Source organism: Notamacropus eugenii, chromosome 1 (genome assembly GCF_028372415.1).
Source record: "Notamacropus eugenii isolate mMacEug1 chromosome 1, mMacEug1.pri_v2, whole genome shotgun sequence".
NCBI lineage: Eukaryota > Metazoa > Chordata > Mammalia > Diprotodontia > Macropodidae > Notamacropus > Notamacropus eugenii.
The window spans coordinates 172,597,689-172,612,346 of NC_092872.1; the positions used below are offsets into that span (position 1 = coordinate 172,597,689).

The 14,658-nt window shown below is 41.0% G+C and overlaps 1 protein-coding gene across 6 annotated transcripts in view; it reads left to right on the plus strand.

Moving 5' to 3' along the window:
• The window catches only part of ARNT2 (aryl hydrocarbon receptor nuclear translocator 2), a 371,710-nt gene that overhangs the window by 104,264 nt on the left and 252,788 nt on the right, over nucleotides 1-14,658 (plus strand). For 3 of the 6 annotated variants that reach the window (XM_072619140.1, XM_072619176.1, XM_072619154.1), the window contains exon 1: nucleotides 12,698-12,845. The exons of 2 other annotated variants lie outside the window; for them this stretch is intronic. In XM_072619140.1, coding sequence (XP_072475241.1) covers nucleotides 12,815-12,845 — 31 coding nt within the window. In that variant the 5' untranslated portion in view covers nucleotides 12,698-12,814. Of the gene's footprint in view, nucleotides 1-12,697; nucleotides 12,846-14,658 lie in introns of those variants that run through there. One more of the 6 variants, XM_072619173.1, reaches the window with a different exon arrangement.

Here is a 14,658-nt window from a genome sequence, read left to right on the forward strand (position 1 = left end):
TTATAGTTACAAAGGCCTTTCACATATATGATTTTATTTGAGTCTCACAATAACCCTGAAACACAATCACAGTAGTTGGCATCTACATCACACTCAACACATCAGTTTGTTTGATTGCCAGTGCTAGAATATTATTATCTTATTGTACAGATTAGGAAACAGGTTCAGAGAAGGTGAGTCTTCCTATAGTTATGCAGCAATTAAGTGTCAGAGGTGGGATTCTAACATAGGTCACTTCAGTGACCTTCCCAACACACTACACTGCCTCTCTTCAGACAGGTATTAATTAGCCCAATTTAACACAAGTGAAGGAAACTGAATATCAGAGAAACTGTCTTAAAGAGAGTAATGAGGCAGAAAAAAGACTCAAACCTAATGATTTAGTCTTAACCAAGCCTAGTGATCTTTCCCAAGAAAGAACCCAAGAATATCCATGCAACAATGACATATTGTTAGTCATATATTTGTCTTATTTCCCTCATTACATAGCTTCAGGCATATGGGGAACATATCCTTTTCCATCTGTTTTCACTGTGTATTATATTTAGTAAATACTGAATTCATATTTTTAAAGTAAATTAAAAGAGATATTTCAACAGCTGTATTGGCAGTCTAGTATCAGTATTACTGATACCTTATTTACAGAAATGCCTTCATCACAAAATCTTTTCCTTACACAAATGATTCAACCTTTTTTTCTTTTCATTCAACAAGAATTTTTCTTGTTCAGTAGTTGCAATCATATTTCCATCAAAGATTTTTATAGAAGTATGTTTAAAAGGAAAGTAAATAATTATTGTACTAATGAGCTGAAATAAATTGTAAAATTGTTTCTGTCATAACCAGGGACCATATGGCAGGTAAACACTAAGATAACAGATATTAAGCAAATAAATGGGTCCCAGGGAAACCTGGGGTCAGCATCATCCAAGAACTTTTACTTTAGGAAGAAAAAACAGTCCCCTTTGATAGCAGTGAAGGAGTCAACAGAATAACGAGGCAAATAGTCTAGTCAACAAATCAAGGTTCAGTAATTGTAATCATAGGTGGTATATCAAAGTCAGAGAGAAACAGAGTTTACAAAGCAAAAACAAAGTTATTTGCTTGGAATTCTGATGCTTGATGGCTCTTTTAAACATACCTACTCACTCTAGTATAACAGTGTTATCAAACCCAGGGCTGGCATGGCCCCTGAGGAACACAACAACTCACTGTGGGGTTCAACTCCCCATGATCTGTTGTGCTCTCTCTCTCTTTTTACCTCTCTTTCCCTTCTTCCTTTTTTCCATATATATATTACTGTCTCTCTCTTTCTATACATATGTGTGTGTATTTATACATCTATTGTTGTTTAATCATTTTTCAGTCATGTCCAATTCTCTGTGACTCCATTTGGGGTTTTCTTGGCAAAGATACTGGAGGGACTTGCCATTTCCTTTTCCAGCTCATTTTATAGATGAGGAAACTGAGGCAAACAGGGTTAGGTGACTTGCCCAGGGTCACACAGTTACTAAGCATCTGAGGCTGAACTTGAACTCAGGTCTTCCTGGTACTCTGTCTACTTCTGTCACCTTATATTTGTCTGTCTAGATATGCCTGTTTATATCTGTCTCTATATATGTTTTGTTTTTGCATGCCTATTTCTCCCTATATGTCGGTATGTCTCTATGTCTCTGTATCTATATATCTGTCTGTATATGGATGTCTTTCTATTTTTCTCTCTCATCTATCTATCTATCTATCTGTCTGTCTATCTATCTGTCTATCTATCCACGTATTTGTCTCTGTCCATCTGGAGTAGGAAATGGTAACCACTCAAGTATCTTTGCCAAGAAAATTCCAAATGGGGACATGAAGTCAGATATGACTGAAACAATGGAACAATAAGTCTGTCTGTCTATCCCTGTATGTCTTTTTCCATATACATTTGTGTCTCTCTCTATATTTATGTATATATTTATATGTCTCTATGTATTATTTGCCTTTATATATATTTTTCTCCATATCTCTTTGTGTCTGTGTCTCTATCTATCTCTGTCTTTCTCTTTCTGCCCAAAGCAGAACTCTGGATTTGCTTTTCTGATAATTTCATTTCCACAGAAGTAGAAGAACCATTGAAAAACACTGCTGTTCTTTACTTGATTCTGCCCAACACAGAAAAAAATCATTGATGAAGTTAAAATGAGAGGAAATTGTAAAAAATCATAACAAATTAAAGTTCATGAAAAACAAGGAGAAATAGACTGAATATCATCTGATACGTACCATAAACTTTAGGATTATCAGCTACAAAAAATTTTCAGAAAAAACAACCAGATAAAATTCCATAAAGTGAAACAGTGAAAAAGGAAATGGGCTCAGAAGGGATGGGGGCTTCTCAAGGATGAAATACTGAGAAAACATTTATGAATGATTTCAGTGCAGAATAGGAAAAGGCTGAGAGGGACTGATGCATATTGACAAGAAACTCTTCAAGTACCCCAAATTTAATAGGATGTGTACATAAGATACATTCAAAAGGACCTCACCAAGAGTAAATATAAAAGAGTGGCTTATCATGTTGGAAATACCAAAAGAGGCTTTTCTAATGCATATTGGATAGAAGAAGAAGAATAAAAGGTACAGGCTGACTTGCAGGGGTAGACAGGATAGTGTTAATACATAATAGAGATAGAAGTACTATTCAAATCATATTTAGCTTCTATTTTCTTTATCAAGGGAGATGATTTTCAGGATTCTAGGGGAGAGAACAATTTGTTTTATTTTATTTTGATTTTCAGTTTCAAAATCTTTCTAGCCCTTCATCCACTTTGCTGACATGGTAAGAACTGTGATAACCATTATACATATGAAGTCATGCAAAACATATTCCATATTAGTCATGTTGCAGAAAAGAAAGCAAGAAAAATAAAGAAGTGAAAAAAGATGCTTCAATCTGCACTCTGAGTTAATCAATTTTCTATCTGGAGGTGGATAGCATTTTTCATTATGAGTCCTTTGAGGTTCTAGTGAATCATTGTATTGATCAGAGTTGCTAAGTTTTTTTTAGTTGATTATCTTTACAGTCTTGTTCTATATATCATTCTCCTGGTTCTTCTCTCTTCTCTTTGCATCAGTTCGTAAAAGTCTTCTCAGGTTTTTCTGAAACCATCTCCTTCATCATTTCTTATAGCACAAATAATAGTCTTAGCACAAATAATAGTTCATATACTGTAACTTAAAACAAATTGTTTAAGAAAGAATTGAAACCTAAGATAGTAAGGAATTGATAAGAGAGCAACTAGATGTTTTGCATTAGGTCACTGTCTGCTCATAGGAATTATATTTCAGCTACGGGATGGATTTCACAGATTTCAAAGATGGCTGAACCACTGCCAGTGGTCTCTGAGGAACTGAGAGGAACAGAAGAGGTTCTTCTGGACTAGAGATGTGAAGAAATTACTCTGATGTGTAAGGATGTGGATTTTGGAAACTGGAGACCAGAGAGCTTGACATTGAACCTTAGTAAATTCTAGACAGGATTATAAGCACATAGAAATATTGGTTTCTTTGCACTTCGGTTTTTGTTTAGTCATTTCAGTTGTATCCAACTCTTCTTGATCTGTTTTGGGGTTTTCTTGGTAAAGATACAGGAGTGGTTTGTCACTTCCTTCTCCAGCTCATCTGACAGGTGAGGAAACTGAGGGAAACAGAGTTAAGTGACTTGCCCAGGGTCACACAGCTAGTAAGTGTCTCAGGTCACATTTGAACTCAGCTCTTCCTGACTCCAGGCCCAGGCCATTGTCAGTCATCTAGACTTTTGTCTTGCCTCTGGACTTTGATGACTCAGGAAAAGAGAGTGAAGCTGATGACTGTGCAACTCTGCTTCACGTAAATCCTATTCACTTGAAAGTTGAGACATCACCCTATGCAGACACTAGTCCTCTTTGAAAATGAAGGACAAACAACCCTGCCCCAGACTTTTAAGCAGGAGAAACCACAGAACTGCAAACAACAAACTATTTTTCCACTTTGCAAAATGCAGATAAGAAAGCTAATTCTTTGAACTATATGCCAAGTTTGATGTGAATTTCTGGGGAAAAATTCAGTGGATTTCTAGGCAAATGTCTTGTCAGCCCTTTAAATGTTAAGTAGTGAGCCACTCTGGGTACATTAAGTAGTAGTAATAACAGACCAACATAATTTCCTTCTTTGAAATTGTTGCCAGATTAGATCAGAGGAAGGCTAATGATGTGCAGTATACTTGGATTTCAACAAGACATTTGATAAAGTCTCTCATGATACCTTTCTGGATAAGAGGGTGAGATGTAGACAAAGATGATAATACAGGTAGATGACTTTGAAACTGGTTAACAAACCAGACTTCAACAGTACTGATTCAAAGTCAAACTGGATAGCAGGCTATAGTGCTGTGCCAGAGGGCTCTCTCACACATTCCACTCTATTCAACTTTTCAAAAATAAAACCTTTTTGGATGAAAACAGCACATCTATCTAATTCATAGCTGGTTTAAATCTGGCAAAGGTAGCCATTACATTGGATAACCGAACAGGGAATCAAAAAGATCTTGACATTCTGGAACAATGAGTTTAGAACCTAATAATATAATATCTGATAGAGACAAATGTAAAAAAAACAACAACCTGGAGTTTGATTTTAAAATCAACTGTACTAGTACAAGACAGGAGATGTGATTGTGAAAAAAGAAATACGGGTTCCAGCAGACTGCAAGCTTGCTATTAGTGTGACATAGCAGTTCCAAAAACATATTAGGATGTATTAATAGAAGTATAGAATCCATGTAAGAGAGATGATCAATTTAAGATTGCCCTCTGCCCTGGTAGGACCTTGAAATATTGTTTAGTTTTAGATGCTAATTAGGATGGAATAATAGATAGTAAGCAAGTTTTGAAGCCAGGAAATCCTAGGTAATTTTTAGAATTGTGGTGTTTTTTTCTAGTTCCAAGTGTCTAGTCCTAGTTTGGGTCACTGAATTAGAAAATTTCGGTGTTGAAATGTACCACAGAAATCTTTTAGTCTTCCCTCTACTCCAAGGAACAGCTCTTATTGGGAGTTCTTCACTGGATAATTCAGTCTTTACTACGTGCACCCCAACTATGACGAAAAGACAGGGCCTGAGTGTGTTGCTAGTTTCAGCACACATAAAACAACAACAAAAACACAGGGAAATATTGATTTTTCTCTTATGCTTTTCCCAGCTTTTTCTTAGTGGAGCTCAGAAAAGCGTTCTCTTTTATGAGCTCATCAAGGCTTTTTTTTTAAAGATGGAAATCTGAGCTTCAGAGTCTGTTGGGCCTACTTTATAATTTAAAAGAGTTCCAGGTTATTTAAAGGTTGAGTGGAATTCCTGAGTCTGTTAACTGGTCACAGTCTATTGATTCCTATAATTAGCAATAGACCAACGTATTGTATAAATGCCACCCAACATTTAACAATGACTAACTTATCCATTTCAAATTGTTTACTTTAGAGTAGGGTTTTATATGCATGCATATTTGGTGATTAAGACAGAAAGGGAAAGTTATCACCTAAATCTTGTACTCCTAGGCAACTGCCCCCCTTCTCCTATCCCCTTCCCCACCCCAAGCTCTCCCCACTTCTTGACCTTGGGGGAAAAAATCTAGACAGCATGTGAAATGAGCACTAGACTGAAAAATCAGAACATTTAAGTCTTAGTTCTTTCCACTAACTAAATGTATGACCTTAGGAAAGTCAGTCTCTCTAAACCTCAGTTTGTTTGTTTTCTTAAATCAGCTGAATGATAATCAGAAGACTTGAGTAAAGTTCCCTCTGCGATTCTACTTGTCAAGGAATCTCGTATGATTTTAATATGTTCATGGAAGACAGTTGAACTCTCAAAGACAAGTGCTTGAAAATAAAAATAGTAAACATTGCAAGGTTCTGTATTTTCAAAACCTTTCAGTTAACTATATGACCATGATTATATGGTCTTCTGTAAAAATAATCATTTGTGGAAGATTGCCTTAAAAATCTTTAGTTTTTTTTAAACTATATTGATTATTTACTGAATGTCATAGTGTGCTGATCATATGCAAAATATGGAAAAGGAAATGATCCTTACGTCTAGTAGGGACTGTGCCTCTTCTGAATAACAAATTGTAGAATGTTACAGTCTAATTCCATCCTTCTTATTTTAAAGATGGGGCTTAAAAAGAGTAAATGTCCCCCATGGGTCTTTAAAATGATCATAAAAAGGTTTGTTTATAATGTCTATTTTTGAAACATACAACATTTCAAAACAATACAATAAATGCATATTGAGAAGTACTTTGTAAGTCTTAGCTGACTCCACAGGGTCTGGGTACCATACCCATTCTCTGTTCTATAAGTAGGCGTAAGGTTTGCACTAGGTTCAATCCTGGAAAGATTATTTTCTAAATAAAGAGATTTGGGCTCCCTGTTTTCATGCTCTTTAACTTATTAAAATCTCATCCTGGTGCTCTAGGGACAATTTTACTTATTGCTTAGTTACCATTAACATTGAGGATTTCCCCAATAAAGGTGGGAGTCGGCGGAAATCCAAGATATACTATGAATCAGGTTTGGGCAAGTAATTTGTTCCTACATACAAAAAGAATGTTAAATACAGGACATATAAGCATGCATTTGAACAAGAAAGAAATGTAAAGCAGAATTTACTAACATTATTACATCTGTTAGGAGGTTCATACTTTTAACCTACTCAGACATAAAGCAATTTGCAGAACTCCTAATTAAACATTTTACATTTCACTTCGGCTTTTCACTAACTAAACAAATCCCAGTACATTTCTGCTGGTAAAATGGTCAGATTTGAGCCAATCTTTTTGTCAAAATTGCTGGAATAATTCTTAGGTACTCCTCCCTTACCACCATTTAGCTATGACCTGATGGGACTTCTAGATCTCTCAAAATCAAGAGGTTACCTCCAAACCTAGACATGGCTATTTTGGGATAGGATCTCATTTCCCTAAGATCAGGAAAAAGCATACACAAAAGAAGTAGCCCAAACAGTCTCAGGATTGCCTATGGGACATGTGCCTTCATCACCATGTGCTTGTAGTGTCAATCAAGGAGGAAAGGATTGTTTTAGAGTTGGGGCAGGGGAAGAAGAAGGTTGTGTGAAAAAGGGACACGTGAGCACAAATTGCCCTTTTTTTCCACCCCACTTGAGAAATATCTCTAAATACTTCTGACATGATTTGCAGTTAGAAAGAAAACTGAGAAGATGGCGGAGTAGAAAGACGCACATACACATAGCTCTGAACCCACAACCCATAGAATGGCTACAGGGAAGTAACTCACGGCGAATTCCGCACCCAGAGGCCACGGAACATTGGAGCGAGGGAGATTTCTGTTCCAGAGAGACCTGCAAACCTCTCGCGGGGGGGGGGGGGGGGGGGGGGGGGGGGGGGGGGGGGTGTCCTTCGCGCTGCGGACTGGGCGCCGGGACTGGGAGCTGAGTGCAGCCCTGCCGCGGCCGCGGCACCAAGAGGAAAAGATCCGAGCAGGCTTCACAGACAGGATCTCCAGCGGCCACGCGGGTCCCTCCACCCACAGAGGGATCTGCAAACCTCTCGCAAAAGGTCCGTCGCGCTGCAGAGACAAAGCCCAGCCCAGACCTGCTGCGGCCACGGCTGCGGCACCGAGAGAAACAGATCCGAGCAGGCTTCAGGGACGGGATCTCCAGAGGCCGCACAAGTCCCTCCACCCACAGGTGACAGGGGTGGGTGAGAGAGTCTCTTTGGCGGGTCGAGAGGGGAGTGGGGTGCCCCCATAATTCAGGCCCCCCCCCCCCCCCCCGGGAGGTAGAAGCTGAGAGGCGGCTGCAGACAGGGGCTCCCCAAGCCGGCGGGAGCCTGAATCCATTGTGGAAGGTCTGTGCATAAACCCCCTGAGGGAACTGAGCCTGAGAGGTGGCCCTGCCCCGACCTCAGCACCAGAACATAATCTCATACTGAATAGCAGCCCTGCCCCCGCCAAAAGCCCTGAGGCTGGAAGCAGCATTTGAATCTCAGACCACAAACACGGGCTGGGAGGATCAGGAGGTGAGGTGGGTGTGAGGAAAATATTCAGAGGTCAAGTCACTGGCTGGGAAAATGCCCAGAAAAGGGAAAAGAAATAAGACTATAGAAGGTTACTTTCTTGGCGAACAGGCATTTCCTCCCTTCCTTTCTGATGAGGAAGAACAATGCTTACCATCAGGCAAAGACACAGAAATCAAGGCTTCTGTGTCTCAGCCCACCCAATGGGCTCAGGCCATGGAAGAGCTCAAAAAGAATTTTGAAAACCAAGTTAGAGAGGTGGAGGAAAAGCTGGGAAGAGAAATGAGAGACATGAAGTCAAAGCATGAACAGCAGATCAGCTCCCTGCTAAGGGAGACCCAAAAAAATGTTGAAGAAATTAACACCTTGAAAACTAGCCTAACTCAATTGGCAAAAGAGGTTCAAAAAGCCAATGAGGAGAAGAATGCTTTCAAAAGCAGAATTAGCCAAATGGAAAAGGAGATTCAAAAGCTCACTGAAGAAAATAGTTCTTTCAAAATTAGAATGGCACAGATGGAGGCTAATGACTTTATGCAAAACCAAGAAATCACAGAACAAAGAGAGAAGAATGGAAAAATGGAAGATAATGTGAAATATCTCATTGGAAAAACAACAGACCTGGAAAATAGATCCAGGAGAGACAATTTAAAAATTATGGGACTACCTGAAAGCCATGATCAAAAGAAGAGCCTAGACATCATCTTTCATGAAATTATCAAGGAAAACTGCCCTGAGATTCTAGAACCAGAGGGCAAAATAAATATTCAAGGAATCCACAGAACACCGCCTGAAAGAGATCCAAAAAGAGAAACTCCTAGGAACATTGTGGCCAAATTCCAGAGTTCCCAGGTCAAGGAGAAAATACTGCAGGCAGCTAGAAAGAAACAATTCAAGTATTGTGGAAATACAATCAGGATAACACAAGATCTAGCAGCCTCTACATTAAGGGATCGAAGGGCATGGAACAGTATATTCCAGAAGTCAAAGGAACTAGGACTAAAACCAAGAATCACCTACCCAGCAAAACTGACTATAATACTTCAGGGGAAAAAATGGTCTTTCAATGAAATAGAGGATTTTCAAGTATTCTTGATGAAAAGACCAGAGCTGAAAAGAAAATTTGACTTTCAAACACAAGAATGAAGAGAACCATGAAAAGGTGAACAGCAAAGTGAAGTCATAAGGGACTTACTAAAGCTGAACTGTTTACATTCCTACATGGAAAGACAATATTTGTAACTCTTGAAACATTTCAGTATCTGGGTACTGGGTGGGATTACACATGCACACACGCTCACATACATAGAGACAGAGTGCACAGAGTGAATTGAATAGGATGGGATCATATCTTTAAAACAAAATGAAATCAAGCAGTGAGAGAGAAATATATTGGGAAGAGAAAGGGAGAAATTGAATGGGGCAAATTATCTCTCATAAAAGAGGCAATCAAAAGACTCATTAGTGGAGGGATAAAGAGGGGAGGTGAGAGAAAAACATGAAGTCTACTCTCATCACATTCCACTAAAGAAAAGAATAAAGTGCACACTCATTTTGGTAGGAAAACCTATCTCACAATACAGGAAAGTGGGGGATAAGGGGACAAGCAGGGTGGGGGGGATGATAGAAGGGAGGGCATGAGGAGGAGAGTGCAATTCGAGGTCGACACTCATGGGGAGGGATAGGATCAAAAGAGAATAGAAGTAATGGGGGACAGGATAGGATGGAGGGAAATATAGTTAGTCCTATACAACACAACTATTATGGAAGTCATTTGCAAAACTACACAGATATGGCCTATATTGAATTGCTTGCCTTCCAAAGGGAAGGGGTGGGGAGGGAGGGAGGAAGAGAAGTTGGAACTCAAAGTGTTAGGATCAACTGTCGAGTAATGTTCTTGCCACTAGGAAATAAGAAAAACAGGTAAAGGGGTATAGAAAGCTATCTGCCCCTACAGGACAAAAGAGAAGATGGAGACAAGGGCAGAGAGGGATGATAGAAGAGAGAGCAGATTGGTCATAGGGGCAATTAGAATGCTTGGTGTTTGGGGGGGGAGGGGATAAAAGGGGAGAAAATTTGTAACCCAAAATTTTGTGAAAATGAATGTTAAAAGTTAAATAAATAAATTTAATAATAAAAAAAAAAAAAAAAAAAAGAAAGAAAACTGAATGGTCATTTCTTCCAGTTCCATGACCAATAAGAAAACTGTTTATCTTTTCAACACATGAAAACTTTAGCTTTGAGGCCCCAGAAGGTGGCCCTAAAGCTCCTACATGGAGGATTGGAACCAGGAATGAGAATTTTAAGCATGCTTCATGGAATGGTCTCTGGAGGCCAACTCAACCTCAGTCTATGAGTAAACAAAGTGGAACACAAAATGTCTATCATCAAGTTCTAGGGGGTATAAACTGTTTAGTGCATACTACTCCCAATCTTGTGCTCTCTTTGTCTACTCATGGTCGTCTCAATGAACTTGCTTTATTTACTGTTTTTGCTTTTGCTGTGTTCTTGTCTCTTTTCCAAATCCTATTTATCCTTCAAAGTTCAGTTCAAATCCTACCTCTTCCTTAAAAAAACACATCATTAATGCATTATAACTAAATGCCATTGTAACAATATTCAGCTTATCACTGGATGTACCAGTCTGATGATCGTCTTTTATCTATACACCAGTGATTGATCCAAAGAAGCATTAAATCCCTCCAACTGTCAGGGTACTTACTGTTCCATTTGTAACATTTAATTGCCCCCTGAGACAGTTTCATCTCATATTTTTGTAGAAAAAAAATTGAAAAAAAATCATAACTTTAAGTGATGTATGCCTGTATTGCCAAGTATGAATATTTAATTTGAGCTATGCGTTTTTTTCTTTCCAACTAAACTACAAACTGTTTGAAAGCAGAGTCCATGTACTATTTTTTCTTATCTCTCACAGCACCTACAAAGTATATAGTGCTTAGTATATAGCAGGTACTAAGTATTTTTGTTGACTTGATGAGTTTGAATGCTAGCTATTGCCCTGGTCAGTACTGACAAATGCATTGTGAAGAAAATTTTGTATTTCAAAAAATAACAGCAAGTGATAATATGATGACATGCAGAAACATGCTTTTCTGTCCCAAACATATCTTTCTTGGTGGTGGTGGTAGTAGTGTGTGTGTGTATTTGGCAAGAATTTTATAGATTGATACCATTTACACATTCCTTACTCAGCTATGTGTGCTTCTTTCACACTTGGTCAGTCAGACTCCCTAACAAACCCACTGGAACTCTTTCCAGCAATCAGTCTCTAGAATCATAGAGCTTTAGAAAGCAAGGGAATTTAAAGATTAATTTAAAGTCCAGCCCTCTCATTGGATAAGTGAGGAAACTGAGGACCGGAAAAGTAAAATGGCTTTGCCCAGGGCTGCATGCCTAGTTATCGACAGAGGTGGAATGGCTACCTAGGTCTTCTAAATGCCTACCCATGACTATATTTATTTGTACTTTCATCCTGTCTCAGCTTTTTAGTATAAGTGGGGCAATTGCGACTGTTTTGTACTTCTAAAAGTCAAGTAATTCAGAATTAAAGTTTTAGAATTTTACTGCCCTCACCAGTGTGAACGGGAAAATAGCCACCGTCCTATGTCTAAGACTCTCTCCAGCCCTGAAATTCACCAATTTACAGGGGGGAGGGGTACTGTGGGAAGAGAGTGAAACAATGTATCTACTGTTAATCTAGCCCGTAGGTATTAACTTTGTCTTTGGATGTGCAAGTGTTGGGAAGCCTTAGATCAGAGCCATGATGTCATTTTAAAGGCTGTTTTCTGGTACGGAATGGGTTCTGATGTGAACTTTATCCTAAGCTCGCAGCATGCTAATTGGGCTAGGACTGTGAAGCCATTGTTTCCGTTCTCTGTCCCCATCACCAGGATTCTAAGGGCTGCGGCTCCCTCGGAATCCTAATGCCTTTCTCCAACACCCACCGAGAGACCCTATGGAGAGGCTACCTACTAGGGTGCTGCCATCAGAAATGCCCCTTCTGGGGAAAAGAAAGATGACAGGGCCGTCTCAGAACTGAAGTACTGGCAGATGGTGCACCTCCTGTGGAGCGGTTCCAGGGTCCGACGTCAAGGGGGGCTCCCCAGGGGCGGGTGGGGGGCTTAGGTCATTCACGCTCCTCTTTGTTTCTGCGTGGCCTTTCTACCTGCCTCCTCCTCCGTGCCCCCCGTTCACTCTCTGGCGCCCTTCCCCGGCCCTGGGCCACCGGGGGCCGCAGCCGCGGGAGAGGCGGCCCCCGGCTCCCCATCCCCGGCCTCCTCGGGGCAGTTGGACTAAGCGGTCGCAAACTTTGGGGGGCTTAATGCGTGCAGCCCCAAGTCTCGCGTTGTTACGGCTCAGACATCTTGGAGAGGCTGGCATTTTTACGCGGGGATCCGAGACGGCTTTCCTTCTTCTCCTTGACAAAAGGCTGAGCTGGAGGGGGTGGGGGGAGGAGGAGGAGGAAGAGGAGCAGCCTAGGAGCTGGGCCTGGGCGGAGCGCAGCGCCGAAGGGGAGTGGGCGAGGGCGGCCGCGGGCCGGTGGGCGTGGGGAGCCCTAGCTGGCGCTCCGGCCTCCCTCCCGGGGCCTTTGTGTGGGTGCGGGTCTGCAGCGCCCCTGGCTCGGTCCCTGCGCGCTCCAGCATCCAGTCTGCTCCTCCCCCTCCCTCCCCGGCCCGCCCCTTCCCCTCCCCTCGCTCCTCGCTTTGCTCTAAATTCTTCTTGGAGACAAGATGGCAACGCCGGCTGCGGTCAACCCTTCGGGTGAGTAACCCCGGGCTGCCTGCGCTTCCCGACCCTTGTCACCGCAGCCGCGGTGCGGGGGGATTGGGGGGGGCGTTCGAGGGGGCGGGGGAGCGCGTGGGGAGCATCCGGTACTGCCCCATTGCCCCCTGTCCCTCCCCCCTCCCCCCAAGCAGCGAGCGGAGCCCAGAGCCCACCCCTAGAGGTGCCTGTCACCCGGTGCCCCCTGGCCTTGGCAACATCGCAGGCGTCCCCAGGACGGTCCCGGGGGACCAGGGATGGGGCTGTGGAGCCAGGGCTGTGCTGAGCATCTCTGGCTGGGAGAAAAGCCAAGGTGGTGTGTGTGCGCGTGGGCGTGTGCATGTGCCTGCGTGTGTCCAAGGTGGTGTGTGGTGTGTGTGCGTGTGTGTGCTGTTTGGGCTGACGGTAAGGCGTCAGGAACCAGCCTCAGGTTCCAAGGGGCCCGTCCTTTTCTCCTCCCAAAGGAGTGATCTCCGCAGCTGATTCTCAGAGATCCCAGCCCAGTCACCCTGGGTCATTGGCCATCCCTCAGGTGGGGAGTTACGGATCATATTCAGCTCCTGGGAGTTTTTTTCTCTCTTCCTAGTAAGTTTCCTCAGTAGCTGGTGATGGTAATAGTAACAGTGAGGGATAGTCAAAATCAGCGTTGTTATTATGATCATATTTAAAAGCATGGCATTGAGCTTCTCCACAATCCGAATATTTTTAATTTTGCTTTACCCGGTCTGAGCTCAGAAAGACCTTCAGCTTGATCTTGGTAAATTTTGAAAAATAAAGTGTTTCCCAACCAAGCGCAGCATCTACCTACTTTAGATTCTGGGCTGGGAGAGAATAGTTTATTTGTAAAAGTACACTACCTGTTGGAGACTGGCTTTTAGGCTACTTCATGAATAGAAAACGTGTAATTTGGAACATCACCTTTTTGCAGGAGGCCTGAGAACTTTTTAATGGATTTTGGTTTCTGGATAGCTCAGTAAAACCACTTTTTTAGTAACTAAAGCTTGGAATCCCTTATTCTGATCAGCTTTTATTACTCTTTCAAAGACTATATAGTCTCATAAAAGCCTATTAGAGGTGGAAATCTTTTTAAAAGAGAGTTTGAGAATTTAACTGCTAATACAAGTTATGAATGAGGACAGTATGGTGCAGAATTTTATTATTTCATAGTTTTACTAAGCTTTTTTAAACAAAAATCTTTGGACACTATAGTATTCTGTAACTATTGAAAGCAAAATTTAATAAGTCAATTGAAATGTAGATAATATCAATTGTGATATTTATTGATAACTAACCTGAGCCATGGTATAAATTTATGATACAATTAGCCCTTGGCAGCTTTCACTTGAAATCATAGAACTGGAAGAAGTCTTAGCAATCATCTATTCCAATCCACTCACTTTGTACAGTGAAACTCAGGTTTAACTGACTCAATTAAGGTCATTCAACTAGCAAGTGGCAGAGCTGAGCCTAAAACCCAGGTCTTTTAAAATTCCTCATCAAATATATTTGTAATTCTGATTCAGTTTTCTGGTATCAGGGGGACTCTGTATCTTAGAATCTGTGAGAAATCATGTGGGTTATTACACATATATTACATATATAACAGAAATTCTGTTGGGATATCATGTTCATTTTCATTTATCACTAGGCTGTAACGGACTGAAATGGATCTTTAGGGTAGAAAAGTTAATATGTTTATTCAATCGTTTGGATTCCCTCAACTGAATTTCTCAGTTTTCTGTAGGTGAAATGCATTAGCCTCAAATGGCATTACTTAAATATGGATTTAAAGAGGAGAAAAACAGATTTCTAA